This window comes from Telmatherina bonti (genome assembly GCF_933228915.1).
Source record: "Telmatherina bonti genome assembly, chromosome: 7".
Taxonomy (NCBI): domain Eukaryota; kingdom Metazoa; phylum Chordata; class Actinopteri; order Atheriniformes; family Telmatherinidae; genus Telmatherina; species Telmatherina bonti.
In genome coordinates, this window is record NC_136625.1 from 18,305,073 (window position 1) to 18,322,878 (window position 17,806).

Sequence of the window (17,806 nt, forward strand, 5' to 3'; positions counted from 1 at the left end):
AGTGGCTCACAGGTGACCTAAAAAAAAAAAGAAAAACTTTTCTAGAGTTTTCAGGTTTCACCCTGAAGCCTCCAATCACAGCCTGCAAACAGGCCATCATAGATCAACTGTGCAAACAGCAACCTTTTGTACAAGTCTCTCTCAGTACACATCAGATGAGCTCACATTGGATGCACTGACTTTTTATATAACCTGACACGTCAAACTACTTCTCCTGACGCCTGATTTTGTTCTATGAAATGTGAACCAGACCACTTGAAAATAAACACAAGCTGTGAGAAAGTCTGCTTTGTTTACGCTTTAATGTAGTGGTACAGTTTGGTGGGTTTTTTTTTTTTACATGTAGGTCTCCAAAGCAAAACAGCTGTTCAGAATTTGAGTTAAAACTGCAGAAAACTTGCAAAGCATAAAAACTAAAGCTTTACTATAATACATGTTAATGCAGATGCTAATACTGAAATAACTTAATGCTACTTAATACTTAAACTGATTGTCATTGACCTTTTATAATAAAACATTCAAGAGTAGCTGTTAACAGAGGAGGTAAGCTTATACAAAACAAATTAAGTATTTAAAAATTCAGTCCATGAGTGGTAGTGCAGCTTTGCATGAGGAGAGCAATGAAATATGGTTAAATTCAGCCTGTGTGGTTGCATGTGAAAGATGGAGTTTAATGTCCAGTTGATATCTATTTTCTCCTGGGGTGGGGGCGACGCTGAAGGTATCTCTGTCTTGATCCCGAGGACAGTTTGGAACCTAAGACAAAAGAGGATTTATTAACATGTAGCACCTTGAGGCAGCAGAACAAACACAGATCTGTTAAATAATAACATGCACAGGTTAATATTTGAATAACATAAAATCAATAATGTGTTACAAAATGAACCCATAAAGAGCTTTATCAGATTAACCCAGTGTTTTGTTTTTTATGAGGTTTTTATTCGTCCCTTAACAAAATTTAAAATAAAAAAAAATTAAAATATTTTAGGGAAATTTACCCTTTTACCATGTGATATGTCAAAAATCTTACAGCATAATCTTCTGCTTTCTGGTGTTCATTAAGACTCAGGAATTATGTGTCATATATGCCATTCTGATGGGTTAATATTCAGGTGTCAGAGTTTTATTATGCTATTTTTTTATTAATTAAATTTACTTTGTGAGGTTGTGACTGCTATGTTCTATTGATTTACTTTAGCTAATTCATAAAAACAAAATAAGAATCATAAACATTATGTTTTTGTTTCTTAAGATACCAGTGATATCAAGAAAGTAAAATTATCCATCAATAAAGAGGAAGAATTGGGGTTTCAGCTGATAAATAGAATAACTTCTACGATGTCCACCTCACACAGAAACTGCTCCCCTTTCAGAACAGGGCAGACTGAATGTTATTTATGGCTTTGTGAGATTTTTATTTCTAGTTCACTTTAAAATTTCTTATTTAATGTGTGTTTGACTTGCTGGTTTAAGTGGAACCCTTCTTATGAGCTAAATGCAGCGCGTGTGGTAGTGGCTCAGTTTACCAAACGGTGAGAGGGAAAATGTTGGTCCAGGAGTGAGGAAGGGGTTTAGAGGGCTCACAGGAGCTTGGTCCAGACCGAGAAGAGGGACCGCTGCGGTGACAAAAACACAAACACAGTTGGTGCAGGGTTTCAGAAGTCCAAACCGTAAAAACCTGCAGCAGTCATGCAGATTCAGCAAACTCTGCTGTAAACACACATGCTGACTGCAAGATAACAGCGCTGAAATAGGAGAATGATTTATTAGTATGAAAAAAATGCACAAATTAGGCATACACGATGTTATGGGTGAAACATAACACACACACGCACACACGGTTAAAACAAAAACACTCAAAACATGGACATTTTTTTTTACACATGTACACTTCAGATTAACTGTATTTGTTATGTACAATTAAGAAGGTATTACTGTGTTTTATATATTTCTATATTGTATGCATGCATACTTCCGGGAAGGCCTTGAATTAAATGTAATTATCAGATGTACAGAAAACAAAACAAATACTAATCTAAAATCAAAAATTTCTAATGAGCAAGAAAATAAAAATCGTTGGAGCAGCAAAATGTACGTCTAAAACAAAGATTGTAGAACGGGGGGGCAATGTCGGTCCTGCAGGTTTTCAATGTATCCCAATGTAGGATACATGCAAACCCTGCAGTTCTTGAGGAACCAGAGCTGGGGGCCCCCCCTGACCTGGAAGTTTACTTGCTATGTCATAGACGACAGCGACCAGCGCACTTACAAACATGACGGCAACAACTCTGAAAAACTTTACTAAACACAAGATGTTGAATTCAAGTATGCAAGTATAGGAGCGAAATCATAAAAAAAGGGATAAAATCGGATCAAATCTACACTGAATTTGACCAACAATAAACACTCATATGGATTAAACGCTCCTCTGTTTTGTTTCACAAACTTTTTCATGTTTTAATGAAATTCCCAGACTGATACATGGATGTGTTATATCCTACTCAGCTGAGTTGATGTTACTCACCTCCTGGCGACTCCATGTGTGTGGCTGAAGCAGTCTCAGCTGTGTGGGTAGTGTTACACTGAACTGCTGGATTTTGAGGACCTATAATTGTAACATCTCGTACTATAAGAAAGAAAGAAAAAAAAAAAGGTGAATTCACATGAAAAACTAGCTGAATAAATTATAAAAACACATTAAAACATACATCTACCTCTCTCATAGATGCTGACAAATCCTCCCTGGCACACTTCCTGTAAAAGCCCCTTAAAATCAGACACAGCTGTCATCACGAGGCTGAAGGAGAGGCCAGGGTCAGCTCTGAGTGAAGGGGAAGCTGACAGCACAGGTGGGGCATGAAGAGACTGACAGCTCTGAAACAATGACACAAAGAAGAGCTGGCATTTAAAAGAGCATCAGTGAGTCACATTCTGAGAAAAACAGGAATCATAAATAAGCCTGAGAGGAATCACCTCAAGGAACTGCACGACGTCCTCCGTGTGGGACAGCTGGTCTAACTCAGCCTCACTCTTCTTCAGCTCAGCGACCTCCTTCTGGATCTTCTCCAGCAGCTGCTCAGCCTCACTGACAGCCGTTTTTTCCTGGGCTTTGATCAGCTCTCTCACTTCGAAGCGCTTCAGCTCGATCGAACGAATTAGCTCAGTAAAGATGAGGTCGCTCTCCTCTGCCGTAGTCCTGGCGGAATGCTGGAGGGAGACACAATGCGTCCATCAGCAGTTCAGCAGAGACGATTGCTTTAGAAAGATTCACACAAGCTGTAATATTAACTACGGGAGATTTTTTATCATTTAGTGGTTGGGGGAGAAAAGGGAAAAAAAAAAAGACATTGGTACCTACCGTTAGTGAGAAAATGGCTTGTCTCAGCTCCTGCGCCTCCTTTTCTTTTTGCTGAATCCTCAGCTGGGAGCTCTGCTTCATGTCACCAAGCTGCCGCTGAGGAAATATGTTGCAATATTACAGAATGAAACTCACGGACAAGTCACCACAATTGAAAACTAAAACGTTTTACTTACCAGGTAAAACCAACTACTTCAACTGGACATTTAAGAGTCTAATTCATAAGTTAAAAATCAGCTAAATGATGCCATTTTAAAGTTTCTTTTTCCATCCCTTGACTTGGTGTTTTCTGACAACAAATGTTACGTATATTATCTGACCATGATGATGTTGTATGAGCTGATTTTGTGAAACCCAGTCATTATTTTGAATGCCTATAATTATAATCTTGCTTGCTCATAATGTTGATGGTGCTTTATGTTATGATGAAGCAGCTGGAGGTATTCACAGCTGAAATAAGTTGATGAATTTGTAATGCTTAACAAAGTGTCTGCAGGATGTTTCAGATGTGTTGGAACAGGGAAGCGGCCTTGAAAAGAGAGTAAAAAAAGAGGGGAAAGGGGGTGATATTTACTCTAACTGCTTCACAACAAGCTACAAAGAAAGAGCAAACAACAGACGTTTACACACAAACCACCCGTGTGCCCTGTTGAGGTGCAAACCACAACCGTTGTGTGAGGAAGCGTCGGAGCGCCTCGTAGACGTGCAAGATCGCAGATGTTTCAATATGAAGCTTTATACGCACTGAACTAATAATGAACTGTTTGTCTTCAGATCAATTAGCAAATCAGACGTCATTAACATGTTAAAATGCCTACTAAGGACTTGTATCATGTAATATTGCTGAAAGATCAGTATATAAGGAAAATTTACTTCCTTATTTCTCACTCTGCACACTTCCCCCAGGATGAACAAAAACCTCTAGAAGAGAGAGGTTAGGTGAGGTGAGAAGGAGAAGGGGGGAAGGCTTCTCATCCTTCTCCCTTAAACTAAATCTATTCCTTTTCTTTTGATTGCTCTACATGAATTAATTGAAGTGTGTGTGAGAGTGTGTGTGCGTGTGAGAGAAAGAGAGAGGGAGAGAGAAAAAGAAAGAGAGAGATTGATCCAGCGAGCTGACCTGGTGGTTCCTCTCCTTAGATTTTCATATTAATTGTGTAAACTACTTCCTTTACAGTCCTGCTTTGTTTTACTATTATTTTTGCTATAAAGATATAAAAATTGCATTAATATTACAATTTAAGGCAGCATTATTTTACTATGTTTAAACATCATTTTTTATATTTTGAATTTGTAGTCTTCATGTAAGGAGGTGACTTTTAACTCTGTTATATCTTATACATGTTATCTGTATTTGGTCTGCCCTGAGCAACTGCACTGGGGACACAAATTACAGAAGTTTGTCTTCTGGATTAAAAAAAAAAAGTTAAATAAAGCTACAAATTCTGCGAAGCAAGTCTAGAAAAGACCGACCAAATGGTTTTCATCGGGAATCCCGTTTCATAACCTTCTACTAGGTGAAAGGAGAGAAGGATAAACACTGGAACGAGGCTTCAATCTGTGTCCAAACCCAGAGCGACCAGTTGCTTGGATCCAGATCTAAACACAAATGGGTAATGAGCAGATTGGAATCAGTGTATCTTGATTAATTTAAACCTGATTTTTCACAGAAAGTGGTCTGCAATGTGATACTGATCTGAAGTATAATACAGGTGACATACTGTTGTAATCATCAGTGGTGTAATGACAATCTACATTATCACAAAAATGTATCAGTAAGATCTTATTATTATAGTTTTCATTAGAAAAGCTATAATTTGTCATCGTTCATTAAAACTATGAGGGTCTAAGAAACACGGCCTACTTAAACTGGGTAGTATTATATGTCGCCTTGCCTTTTATTTATTTCAGGAGAAGCAAACAAAAGGAAATATTTGTAAGCCCAGAGTAAAGTCAGGATATTGTAAACATGAGATCCCCACTGGAACACTGACGACTGATGAAAATGCAATTCTGATTTAAGAGTTTCAAGAATAATTTGGATCTTGTTTCAACCAAACAGTAACAACAGATGGGATTTAAAAAAATAATAAATAAATGCATGAATTAAAAGTTCATTGTAAATCAATTATCAGCTGAGTCAAGATTAGGTTGATTGGATCAGAAAAAAGGCTCAGAAGCCTGAAAATAAATAGAAAATAAAAAAAAATTAAACTGAACAGCTAAAACAGTTAGAGACAGCATGATTTAAAAAATCCTTGCTTGGTGTTCAAAACTAGACGTTTTCAGCTAAATTTTTTTTTCTTTTTTAAAGGATCTCATAAGGGACATTCAGCAATTCTCTCTATATTGGCAATAAAACCTTGGAAAAAAATCCTATTACACATAATTTTTCATTCGTTTTCAAAATAAACTAAAAGATTTCTGATTCTGCTAATAGTTTAACTTCTGAGAGAGAGAACTTCTGCTTCTTAACTACATTTCACAGCACTATTTCAAACAGCATTAAGCATTTTATGTTATTATTGATCACAAGTTTTTCCACAGTTAAACTCTTTGTTAAAAACAAAGCAAAATTCCAAACTCTGTCATAAACACCCAAACAAACCAACTCTGTGGACTCTAAAAAGGGGAAATACTACTGATATTATTCACCTAAACACCAAATGATACAAGTACTAGCCCAGTTTAAAATAAAAACCTATAAAAACACAAATTTCAAAATGTGAAATTCCTTGAAAACAAAGTATGAAGACGAATCCACATGTTTTAGTCAATACAAACTGAAGATCAATGTTCAGTTTAAGTCATCTTAGATTAGACTGAAAATCAGATTTGGCTGTCTGTGTCTAGTAGCAGGGCTTTGATTAAAAAGAAAAAAAAAGTAGAGGTTTAGTTGAGCCTTGACTCTCGTTAACAAATTAAAAAGCCTAGACTTCTGAAAAAAAAAAAAAAAAAAAAAAAGTTCAATAATACAAAATTGAAGGATCTAAAAGAAATACTGTCTGTTTAATTCTTGCAGTTCAATTCTGCTGCAGATTGTTGTGCAGGATGCATAAAATCAGACAAGGCTGCAGGAGATTATCTAGAATGAATAAGGTGATGTAATTATTACCTGTTTGTTCTGTATTTCTGCCTCGGCCAGCACCGTGTCGTGTCCTTTGTGTTCGTCTGTCAAACACAGGTAGCAGATGCAGCGCCTGTCGGTGCGACAGTACACCTCCAGCAGCTTGTCGTGTCGAGGACAGATCGTCTCCTGGAGTCTTTTAGAGGCAGACACCAGCTTGTGCTTCTTAAAAGCAGGAGAGTCGTAGTGAGGCTGGACGTGGACGTCACAGTACGAGGCCAGACACACCAGGCAGGACTTGACAGCTTTGTTTTTCCTCCCGGGGCAGACGTCGCACTCCACGTCGTTGGCTTCGGCAAAGCAAAGATTATCCGCGGGTGCCGAGGCCTCCTGGAGTCCCGTCTTCTTGAACTTCTCCACCACATCAGCGAGCATGGTGTTCCTGGCGAGCACCGGCCTCGGGTTGAAGCTCTGTCGGCATTGTGGACAGACGAAGATCCCGAGAAAGTCATCCTGGTCCCAGTAGTCCTGGATGCAGCCCGAGCAGTAACTGTGTCCGCAAGGAATCGTTACCGGGTCTCTTAACACGTCCAGACATATGGAGCAGTTAAACTGGTCCTTGTCCAGTACCACTCCGGCCTGTGCCATAGTCGAAAATACACAGTAGGGGTAGAAAATAACAGAAAACACGGGAGCGTGGCTGAACAGCGGCGCTGCTTTGTTTACAGGAAGTGAAAAGAGAGGGCGTGGTCAAAGCTGCGTCACCGGAAACTGGAGGGGATTTAATTTTTAAAAACAATGATTGAAATTAGAATAAACATAAAAGAAAAATTATATATTTAATCCCTCCATTTTGTTTCACTTCACTTTTTTTTTAATTTATCTGTTTTAGTCATTGTGGGGTTTTTTTTGTTTTTTTTTTTTATTAAAGTGCTTTATAAATAAAGTTGTAATATATTGTATTCTCATACCACTCTTATCAATATGTCATTGCCAAAATTCAATTCAGCTTTATTTGTATAGCGCCACTTCACAACAATGTTGTCACAGGGCACTTTACAGACACATCATTTTAAGCCAATCGCAAAGAGCGTGTGAAAACGTAACCTCCACCTGGAAATTAAAGAACTAATATAACTAAAGTGAAACATCAGACAGGTTCTTAATTCGTCTTCACTTAACTCTTAACAGATACTTTGCCTACCATTGTGTGTGAGTGTATGTTGTACATCAATTATTAGGTCATCCATGTAAAGTGAAATGGCAAAGAAAAAGCAATTGACTATTTTTTTTTCTAGTTTAACATACCGCTAAGTAAGATGTCCATAGTGATATAAAAGGTAGTGAGATCAGTTTTATGGTATATCAAATTATTTGAGTTCTGATAATGTTTCACAAAGCAGCAGCTGAGATGAGAAATCAGAGATGGGGGCAGTCTCCGGGTAAGTTTACTGGTCTTTTCATTGTTGTAAAATATTGAGACTTTTGACATTTAAATAGTCATAAAGAAAGCAGTCCTAAGTGTTGGGTTGAAAAATGTGTTTAGTTACTCTGCATTTGTAACAGAAACACTAAATTTCTAAAAAAAAGAAAAGAATACATCTCAGATTTAATAACTTGCACTAATCATACACTGGATTAAATTGTATATGTGCATGTTTTTGCAAGATGGATTTTAGTGCAATAGGGACTTTTACAAGATTTCTCTGGAATTTATAAGGTTAAAATGAGGTCAGAAACCATATATGTTCATAGCTTTTGGTTTTTTTTGTTTTTTTTTAAATCCGATACCATTTGTCACACATGCTTGATTTGTTTTGATGGTAATAACAGATCACATCAGGTATGTGTTTAATAAAAATTAAACTAAAAACTAAGACAAATGTATGATCATATACCCCTGCATTGCAAATATGCTGCAAAATACAATGTGGTATATAAAAATATTCAAGTGGAGGTTTGACTCAATTTAAAATTCCTTTAGAAGCAGATCTGAGGTTCCAACATACTAAGTCAAAGTAAAATAGCACACAACTTCAGTTGTAAGGACACTAAATCACCCAGATACATTTTCCAGTGCATTTTAATTCAAAATGCATTCAAATGAACAAACACAAGAAATAATCTTTAGATAAATAATTTAGTTTCAATAAATCATAAAGAACAGTACGAAAATTAAAATGCAGTGCATAATCTCAAACTTCAATGTATTAAATAGGGGTTTTTTTTTGGTCAGTGCAATGACAACATAAGTCATATGAAAAGGAAACACCCTCTTTTAAACATCAGGTTTCAAGTACAAAGAATGGATCTTTAAAAAAAAAATCCATCTGGTCTTTCAATCCCAGTCTGTTGCTCTCAAAATTATGGATTATTTAGACAGACAAGACTGAAGTGGGGATATTTATGGGGTCTACAAATGCTATATTGTTAATCTGAGATGGTATTTATCTCATTAAGACAAGGACAAGCTGTTTTTTGGAGCTTTTTTTGTTTAATTTTGTTCTGTTTTCTTGTAAACTACACACATATGTACCTTAAAGACTTACCAAGAGGGTCATTTCTTTTTCACATAACCATATAACAGATTGGACATACAACTTTAAAAATCTAATTTTCCCAACACAGAACAATACATTACTTTGGTCACAAACAGAAGCTTTGATACAGAAGGCTGCACACTTTATAGATTAATTCTCAATGAGAAAAGTCAAACATTCAGTGATTATTGTGCATTGCAGTTTTGGAAAAGCTGCCAGCAACATCATGTTAGCATTGCTTATTGCACCAGCCAATCAATATTCAAACACATTCTCTTACTCACATGCAGTTTCAATCAGGTGGCTGTCCTTTTAAATCACTGCATTTAAAATATGGCAATAATTCAATACTGTGCTGATAAATTATTCCTTCATAATGTCAAATTACTTTTTGGGTTTTTAAAGGAATTAATTGTGCAAAAAGTAATGATGGGATAGGTAAAACATTTGACAGCACAAGTTCAACATGTCTATTCAAGTATTTCCTCTCTCCTATGCTTTTTTCCCCCCTTATTTCTGTTAAACATAACTCTCCATAATTGTAAATGACTAAAAACAGGCACAAAAATATTCTGATTTTTTTTTTTTAAACATGCACTGGTGTCATTGGACAATTAAGTTTTGAGCTACATGCGTATTTGAAATTGCAGGATTTTGCTTAATGAGAATGAAAATGTCTGAAACCAGTCTACTCACAGTCAACTACTGACTAAGCTGCAAAGATAAAGCTACGTTCCACGTTCACTTTTGAGAGAGCAACTTTCACAAAGTTCAAGTTTTTTTTAAAATATTTAGCTGTCTTAAGTTCAGAATTTCATATCATACAAAAATACACATCAGGTAAGACTGACCCAGATCAGAGGTACGTGGAATACTGGAAGTGACTAAAACTCAGCTATGTGTAAATGTTTATCTAAGTGTATGTATAGTTTACATGTCAGTGCAATGGTATGATATGTGTCTACACTCATGATATGTGGTGTCATGGTGTGGCTTCATTTATTCTTATCCTCAAGTCCACTCTCTGCTCTCAGTGCTTGGCTGCTGGCTGTAATGAAGCTGATCCAGTGTTTGAGCTCCTCTGGAAACTCTGGGCACTCAATCTGCACAAAATCACAGGATTGAAACCATGTAAGCAAAACTGTAACACAAATTTAAGCTGCAGAACCAAATGGAAACAATTTTTTATAAGATGTGTTCAGCAATATCCTAAAAAAGAAACTGTGGGTCCTAACTGCTAATTAGACTATGACATACATATATATATATATATATATATATATATATGTATTTTAAAATATATATATTTTATTCATGGTGGCATTACTTACCTTTCTTTTGTGGATGAATTCAATGATCCCCTCTGGGCTACAGCGCACCACATTCTGCCTACAAAGCATGACTGCAGATACAAAGCCATCTTTCTTGGACACAAAGCGCTGCTCCAGGTAAAATGCCTTCTCATCCCAACCTAGTACTTTGGTCCGGATTTCAAAAGCTTCTCGAAATGCCAAAGAGCGCCTGTAACGGATGGTAGAGGCACCTACCACCAGTTTGGCCCCCAGTTTGCGTGAGGCCATGAATAGCCCATTTCTCATGTAGTGGTGGAAGCGAGCAAAGTCACATTCCCTCAGATATCGAGAGTTGTTCATGTGACCTAAATAGTCCAAATCATGGGTAAGGACCACTCCATCAACACTCTGCTCAGCAAGAATGTCCTCTACTTTGGGCTGGAACCATGCCTCAAAGAAAACCTGGGCACCACGTAGGAAGTACCACACATCCAGATTGCAGAAGAGGAGGAGGAGGGCACCAAGCACCAACAGTAACATCTCTCTGTAACAACAGTCCGTGTATTACACAAAAGAAGAGAGACAGGTGGATTTTAAGACATATAAGTAACAGATTATAACAGCAACTACATTTGGCTTAATCGTTTGACTTTATATGAAGGCCTGTAATAATTTTCTAAACAATGCTTTGAAATGTTTTCTAAATTTGTGACCACAGTCTATTTTGAATTAATGCATCTTTGACCTTATCAATGTCACTGCGGGATGAGTATAAAATCTACGATGTTTGTATTTTTGTACTCACTAGGTTTGTAATCTGAATAAAAATCCGGAGGCAGCAAGTTCCGACATGCAGTCGCTTCAACCTTGAGGACCAGGAAGCTAACACTGGTCCGTCCAAATGAACGAGCTACAACCTGCTGTGACAGCCAATTCTGTTAGCTTAGCTGCTAGCTGCGGGAAACTCGTGGCCTTGGAATAAGCACAGACAAACTCGGACGCAGTTTAATGGTGAAATTTAAGCAGCAGCCTTAAAAACAAAAAAGCTGATTGTCTTTAACTGGGGAAACTCACTGTGCGTGCCGGAGAAAGTGCTACCATGAGATGAGATGCAACTTCAAGAAGCCGGTAGAATCAATTACCATGACTTCCGGGTGTGTGACGACACGACATTTTATTGGCCGATTTGTCGGCATGGTTACACGGAGTTTCGCAACGACTGACGTTATCAGCTCTATCTCTCATCTTAAATGCATTACTTTGCCCCCTTTCTCTAAGAGATCCACCCATCCATGAAGCTCATAGCTTCAGATCGCCGTTCAGTAAAAAAAATAACATATATATAGCCCTCGAGTTCTTGTTATTTTTATCAAACATTTCATTCCACAAAGAAAAAAAAGGTTAATAAATGCAAAGATTGTGTCCATTACCATCTCACATTGGTTAATATCAGCTTGACAACAAATGTCATCCACCCACATACAGTATACAAGCAAATGTTTACCTTTAATACTGATAAAGGACCAAATGTGGCTTGGAAAACCTAATCCTGCAGCTGAATTTGAATTCAAATAAATACTCCATCAAAATGATCTCTGCATATAGTCTGAACCTGATGAGTACTTTGTGTTTGTATTAATTTACATTTAGTCATTTAGCAGATGGTTGTCTCAAAAGCAGCATGTAATAGAGGAATGTTATTTAAGGTTCAGTACAGCAAGAAATGAATCCATCCATTGTCCATATACGTTTATTCCAGTGCAGGATCATGGGAGTTTGGAGTCTATCCCAGCAGCTACTAGACAAGAGGCACGGTACAGTGTGATCTCAAAATTAGAGTTGCCAGAAAGACAACCAACCACTTATACCCACAATCGCATCAGGGGAGAATTTAGTGACCAACCCCGGTCTATGAAATAACTGCTAAATATGCACAGTAGACAGAGTGGTATACATCAGAAATGTTAAGGTGTCAAATGGGTTAGGCAAATAATCGCTCTCAGATAGATGATGGTTTAAGATATACTTAAAGATGAAAAAAGGATGCCTCTACCCAGATTGCATTTGGTGAAATCTGTGAAACCACCAATGAGAATATGCAAAGACAGTTATGTGCATAGGAATGTACCTCTGTGTTCTTGAGTACTGTAATATTTAATACATCGCTTATATATTTCTCTCTTCCTAGCATTATAAGTAATACCAAATCAAAACAAATTAAACTTTATTCATTAAGCGCTTTTGCTGCCAAAGGCAAATGCTGTATATGATTAAAGAAAATGTATGTATATTAAAGTAAAACAAGTCTTGACACACCAAAGCAGCATAGCTATTAAGAAAACTCATCGTATCTCTCACACAGTGACACACATGCACAGAGCAGTTGCCCACAGCCCCATTCTGCACAAACTGCTTCATTTCTGTTTCTTAGTATGAAAATACTGACAGTAATAACTGTCAGGATTGACACTGCTGTGAGGAAACAGTATCTTGGTGATCCAATCATACCAGGACCCAGACCATCAATGTTTACTGGGCTCGCCACATCAACCACTCCCTTAGCATTGATTTTAGATTTGGCTTGAGTGAAAACTCAAAACTAATGTCATAGATTTGTTTTTATTGCAGCAGTAAGACCTCAGTTTGTAGGCATACAAGACTTTTTCCATTTCTTAACAAGTAATGACAACATACTGCCATTTGCAACTCCTAAAAAATAAGAAATGTACAGTTAAACAAGCATTGGAGACTTGAAAATACTGGGATTTATGTTAAGCTTAGTTAATCAAAGAGTTCATTCAATGAGATGCAGGCACAACTGTGTCTTAGTCAAGTAATTGTGAAGAGAATTTAAAAGCTTCTCTCAGAAGACTTCGAATCATGGGCTGCTATCCTGTTTGGCTTACAAAATGCAAGTACTCAAAGCTGTCATGTAATTCCTTATTTGTTCTTCTTCTCTAAACCACTCTCAACCCTGAGGGCCTGGCTGCTGGCAGAAATGAAATTCACCCAGTGCTGAAGATCCTCTGGAAACTCAGGACACTCCACCTGCAGGGAACACACCAAAAATCGTAGTTAGACACAGCACTGATACTACCCACATGTAAGTGCGTTGAAAGGCATATTTCCATCCTTACCTTCCTTTTACACAGATGCTGCATGATCTTGTCTGGACTACTGCGAATGACACTCTGCTTGCAGTACATGACAGCAGACACAATCCCATCTTTATTTGACACAAACCTATGCTCCAAGAAAAAGGCTTTGTCATCCCACGTGACAATCCGACTACGGAGTTCATAACCTTCTCCAATACACAGAGCCCTGCGATAACGTATAGTGGTGGCTCCCACAACCATCGATGCTCCAAGGGCTCGTACTGCCTTGAACACACCGTTCCGTACGTAGAGAGAGATGCGGGCAAAGTCACACTCCCGAAGGTAACGAGCATTGTTCATGTGACACATGTCAATGTCACGTGGAGTGACCCGGCCGGTCAGGACCTGCTCTGCTGTGACATCCCAGACTGGAGGCTGAAACCATGCCCGCAGGACAACCACAGCAATCCGCAGGAAGTACCACACATCCACACTGCAGATGAGAACCAGCAAGGCTGCGAGCAACCACGGCACCCACCACATCTCTTAAAGAAAAGGACATACACAAAGCAGAGAAGTTAATGTTTGCTGATCAATTTGAAATGTGGACTGAACTCATCAGACCACAGCAGACTTTTCCACACTGAATCAGCCTCAGATGAGCTCAGGCCAAGAGAAGCTCATGTTTTCAGCATTGTTGACATACGGCTTTTGCGTTGCGTGGTTGTTTTAACTTGAACTTTTAGACGTAGCGACAAAGTGAGTGAACTGAGAATAGTTTTCTGAAATGTTCCTGAGCCCATCACTATCCTTTACATAATGATGTTAGTCTTAAATGATGAAATCCCAAACTTCCTTGCAAATATACATTGAGAAACATCCTTAAACTGTTGGACATGCTCACAGAGTTGTTCGCAAAGGGTTGAACTTCACTCCATCTTTGCTTGTGAATGCCTTAGCCTATGGGGGATGCTTCTTTTATACCCGATCACAACGCTCACCTGTTTCTAATCAATCTGCTCACCTGTAGAATATGCCAAACAGGTGTTTTTTGAGGATTCCTCAACTTTCCTAGTCTTTTGTTGCCCCTGTCCCAGCTTTTTGGAACAAGTTGCAGGCATTAATTAAAATTTTTTTAAAAACCCACGCATATCAGGTTGAACATTAAAAATCTTTTATTTTCAGTGTATGTAATTTAAAGATCAAATTTATTTGCAAATAACTGCATTGTTTTTACTTTTTTTTATACATATTAACACTAGTGTATTGAGATGCCAATTTAAGTATTTATCAAGAAACAGGAAAACACACATTTTCTTAATTACGATTTCAAACAGAAAAATGTGAATGTGGGCATTAGCCAGTATTTGGGAATTATCAAATCATTCACAAAGCAAGTCTGTGAACCCTCTGGAAAATAAGCACATTGATCTGTATGACTTTAAGGGAAACATTTAGAAAATTCTAAAACTATAACAAACATCATATGAAAGTGAGCAAGCGCCTCAAGGGCTTTTTAAACATGACACAGTCTTGTTTCATTTCAAACTGTTTCCATTCATTAGGATTCACACCCTTCATTATGGTACTGTTCACTCCAATGCAGCAGGTCAGCTACCAGTCATATCTTTACATGACTGTTTTTACCATTTTAATTTTCTGTCTGGCAAAATAAAGTTTAGAAATTTCAAATTGCTGTTGAATAGATGGTCGTTAAATCACCTCTAAATACATTGCGCACTGCAAACCAATCAACCAAAAAAAATGTTGAACTTAATGTTATACCTAACAAATGCATACAGACTAGTTCAGGGTTGCAAATCTGATTAAAAATGACTCATACTACAAACTGAACGACAGAATCATTTTTCACAAAGTTTATTCAAATACTTGTAGTGTAGTCACACTTTCCATGTCTATTCCTCAATGGGATTATTTTACCAATGAAGTGAACTGCGAGATCATTCTGGGTTTATGGCACTTCCTCATAGCTGGAGGTAAATCTTCCCTTTAGCAGGCAGCACTGACAGGACAGGTTTCACCGACTGCAACTGTCAAACATTTCAGTGTTAACAGGTTTCGCAGGTAAAGCTGTTTACTTTTGCTTAAGTTGCTTCTTTTCAGCACACTCCTCATAAAGTTTACCCATGCCCATAGATATTAATAGAAATCTTTACGATAACAGCACCACAGACTTTTTAACAAGTATTTGCCCAACATTAACGTCATTTAAAATCATTGGAGAGGTCTGAAAATGAAAATCTGTGATTTTTAATTACATGCCGATGGGGTCAAATTATTTGTTCCAATATTTGAAACTGTAGTACAGAAGCATAGCTCGTGAACTAAAAAAGTTTTAAAAGTTTCGAAAAAGTCTAAAGAAAATGTAAAACTTGTGTGAATTTACCACTAACCTGCTGCTGTTGGAACCGTCCTGCCAAATCTGCAGAGTCGGCAGCGCTCAACTGTACCCGGTAAATACTTCCGGTAACAGCTTTCAACATAAAAGCACAACAAATAAACCGCGTTCCATGATCAGACAGAAGGGAGGGTGTAAGAGCTTTCTTTTTAAATTATTTACTATGATAAAAATACACGTGAATACAGTGGGAATTATCAGCAGGTCGATGACCTGCATTTGTCACACTGATCGCAAACAAGTTAATTTGATGGTATGCGCACAGATCACTTCCTGTCCACGTGACGCGAGGCACATTAGAGACGATGATAGTGTTAAGTTTAGTATGGATAACCTATTAGAAATTTAAAAAATTAAAATGAACAAAAGTACTTTATCAGCAAGTGTGACTGCAAAACCTTAGTTTGGATGCTCCAAGTTTCCTTCTCAGTGCCAATTGTAACTGGATTAATTCAGTATAGCAAATTTAAATCCAAATGATCTATGAGTCTTGGTCCCTTAGAGTTTAAACTAAATTTACTATAATATTACATGAGGGATAAGAAAAAATAAAGCACATGTACAATGACAATTTATTCCATCACAACAAAGGCACACTGTCACGAACCTTTAATGTACAAACAAACAAAAAAAAAAATCAATTTACATTAGCTTTTTCATTTAATGTAAATGTAAAGAAATTTTAAAAATGGGGGACAGGGAGAGGGGCTTATATTTAGGTAAAGGATACTCTTCAAGTTGTTATCCAATGTTTCAAACAACAAACAATAGAAACTATGAATTAGGAGCTTTTCAAAGATTAAACTAGTGTTTTGTATCAGTGTGAAATTAATGTCACACAGCTGAGTGTAAATTAAGTCAAACATGCTGTAACCAAACGAAGTTAATGAACAACAACTTTTCAATTTCCACAAACTCTCCAACAAGTTTAATTTCAAAATGAAACTTTTCTTCACATTTATTGAATTTGTCGAGATCGATGATCCTTCACCATTTTCTTCATGTCCCGGTCTGCTGTGATGTCACTCATTTCAAGATCATGTCCTGGGCCAGCCATCGGATCATATTGATGTCTGAAAGACAGAATTTGCAGACAGTATCACCTGAAATGTTAACTTCTGACTCTTTTAGCCAAGCCAGGCCACCTTTATTTATAGGTGTGAAATTGCTGAACATATGAATAGCTTCTACAAGCAAAAGAAAATGCAACGGGCAAGTGACCATGTGATGTTTACAACTTACTGTTTGAGGTGTTCCTCAATGGCTTTCCGTTCATACACTGTGCCATACACAGTTTTCACTGGATCAACAAACATCTTCTTGGTGAGGGGACAAAGCAGATGTTGAGGTATGAACCGTGGAACAGGATCCACCAGTGTCTTCAGGAGAGAAAAACCACAGAAGGATGTTCAAGGTAAGTGTGAGTCACACCATCAGTCAGTAAATGCATCAGCTGATCATTTACCTTTTCCATGTCATCCAGCGACTTCCCAGCACACTTTTCTGTCTGCTTCCTGGCTTCTTGTTCATACATTTCACGGTTTGTCAAGAATTCTTCTGCCAAAATGCTTTTTAAAGAAGTTCAACAGATAAAACACATACAACACATACATACAACTAATCCACTCAAAGTTAGCATTTTTGGAAAATCCATTTTAATTGGACTTCAGTCAATTTCCTGACATACATCAGTGCAATCACAGGCATATCAGTATCCTGCTTTTAAAAGATTTTCATCATTATGGCCAAGGCATTTACATGGAATATACATCCCTGCAAATATGGTTAAGCAATCATGTTTCTGGCCTTAGTTGTATGTCATTTTATTTAATAGCAAGAAATGTCTGTAAACCTGGTAAATATGTTTGCATATGGCAGTATCATGGTCCCTGTTAGAATGTTTCAGCTACAATCTTGTGTTAACAGACATTACTCACAGTTCAAGACAAGATAACACGCTTACATCACAGAGAGCATTTTTAACAATAAAATTAACATGTATCTTACCTGTCCAGTGGATCGTCAGGTTCTG

General features: G+C 37.5%; 3 protein-coding genes across 4 annotated transcripts; all 3 read right to left on the bottom strand.

Moving 5' to 3' along the window:
- Positions 1-314: 314 nt before the first annotated feature.
- On the bottom strand, positions 315-7,139 carry ftr67 (finTRIM family, member 67). The gene is made up of 7 exons (XM_079244253.1): positions 6,474-7,139; positions 3,359-3,454; positions 2,974-3,207; positions 2,715-2,874; positions 2,525-2,626; positions 1,527-1,616; positions 315-756 (listed from the first exon to the last, which is right to left on the bottom strand). Exons 1-7 carry the CDS (start codon positions 7,071-7,073, stop codon positions 689-691), a joined length of 1,350 nt encoding a protein of 449 aa, XP_079100379.1. The 5' UTR covers positions 7,074-7,139; the 3' UTR covers positions 315-688.
- Positions 7,140-8,614: 1,475 nt separating this feature from the next.
- Positions 8,615-11,401, bottom strand: LOC306757888 (protein THEM6-like). Of its 2 annotated transcripts, none has more exons than XM_079243063.1 (3): positions 11,332-11,401; positions 10,297-10,801; positions 8,615-10,068 (listed from the first exon to the last, which is right to left on the bottom strand). In XM_079243063.1, the coding sequence occupies exons 2-3, from the start codon at positions 10,795-10,797 to the stop codon at positions 9,961-9,963; spliced, it is 609 nt and encodes a 202-aa protein (XP_079099189.1). In that variant the 5' UTR covers positions 10,798-10,801; positions 11,332-11,401; the 3' UTR covers positions 8,615-9,960. The 2 variants fall into 2 exon arrangements, with proteins under 2 accessions (XP_079099189.1, XP_079099188.1); XM_079243062.1 differs by lacking the exon at positions 11,332-11,401 and adding an exon at positions 11,063-11,316.
- Positions 11,402-12,864: 1,463 nt separating this feature from the next.
- LOC306757887 (protein THEM6-like) lies at positions 12,865-15,815 on the bottom strand. Its single transcript, XM_079243061.1, has 3 exons — positions 15,770-15,815; positions 13,395-13,900; positions 12,865-13,305 (listed from the first exon to the last, which is right to left on the bottom strand). Exons 2-3 carry the CDS (start codon positions 13,896-13,898, stop codon positions 13,198-13,200), a joined length of 612 nt encoding a protein of 203 aa, XP_079099187.1. The 5' UTR covers positions 13,899-13,900; positions 15,770-15,815; the 3' UTR covers positions 12,865-13,197.
- Between the last annotated feature and the right edge of the window lie 1,991 nt (positions 15,816-17,806).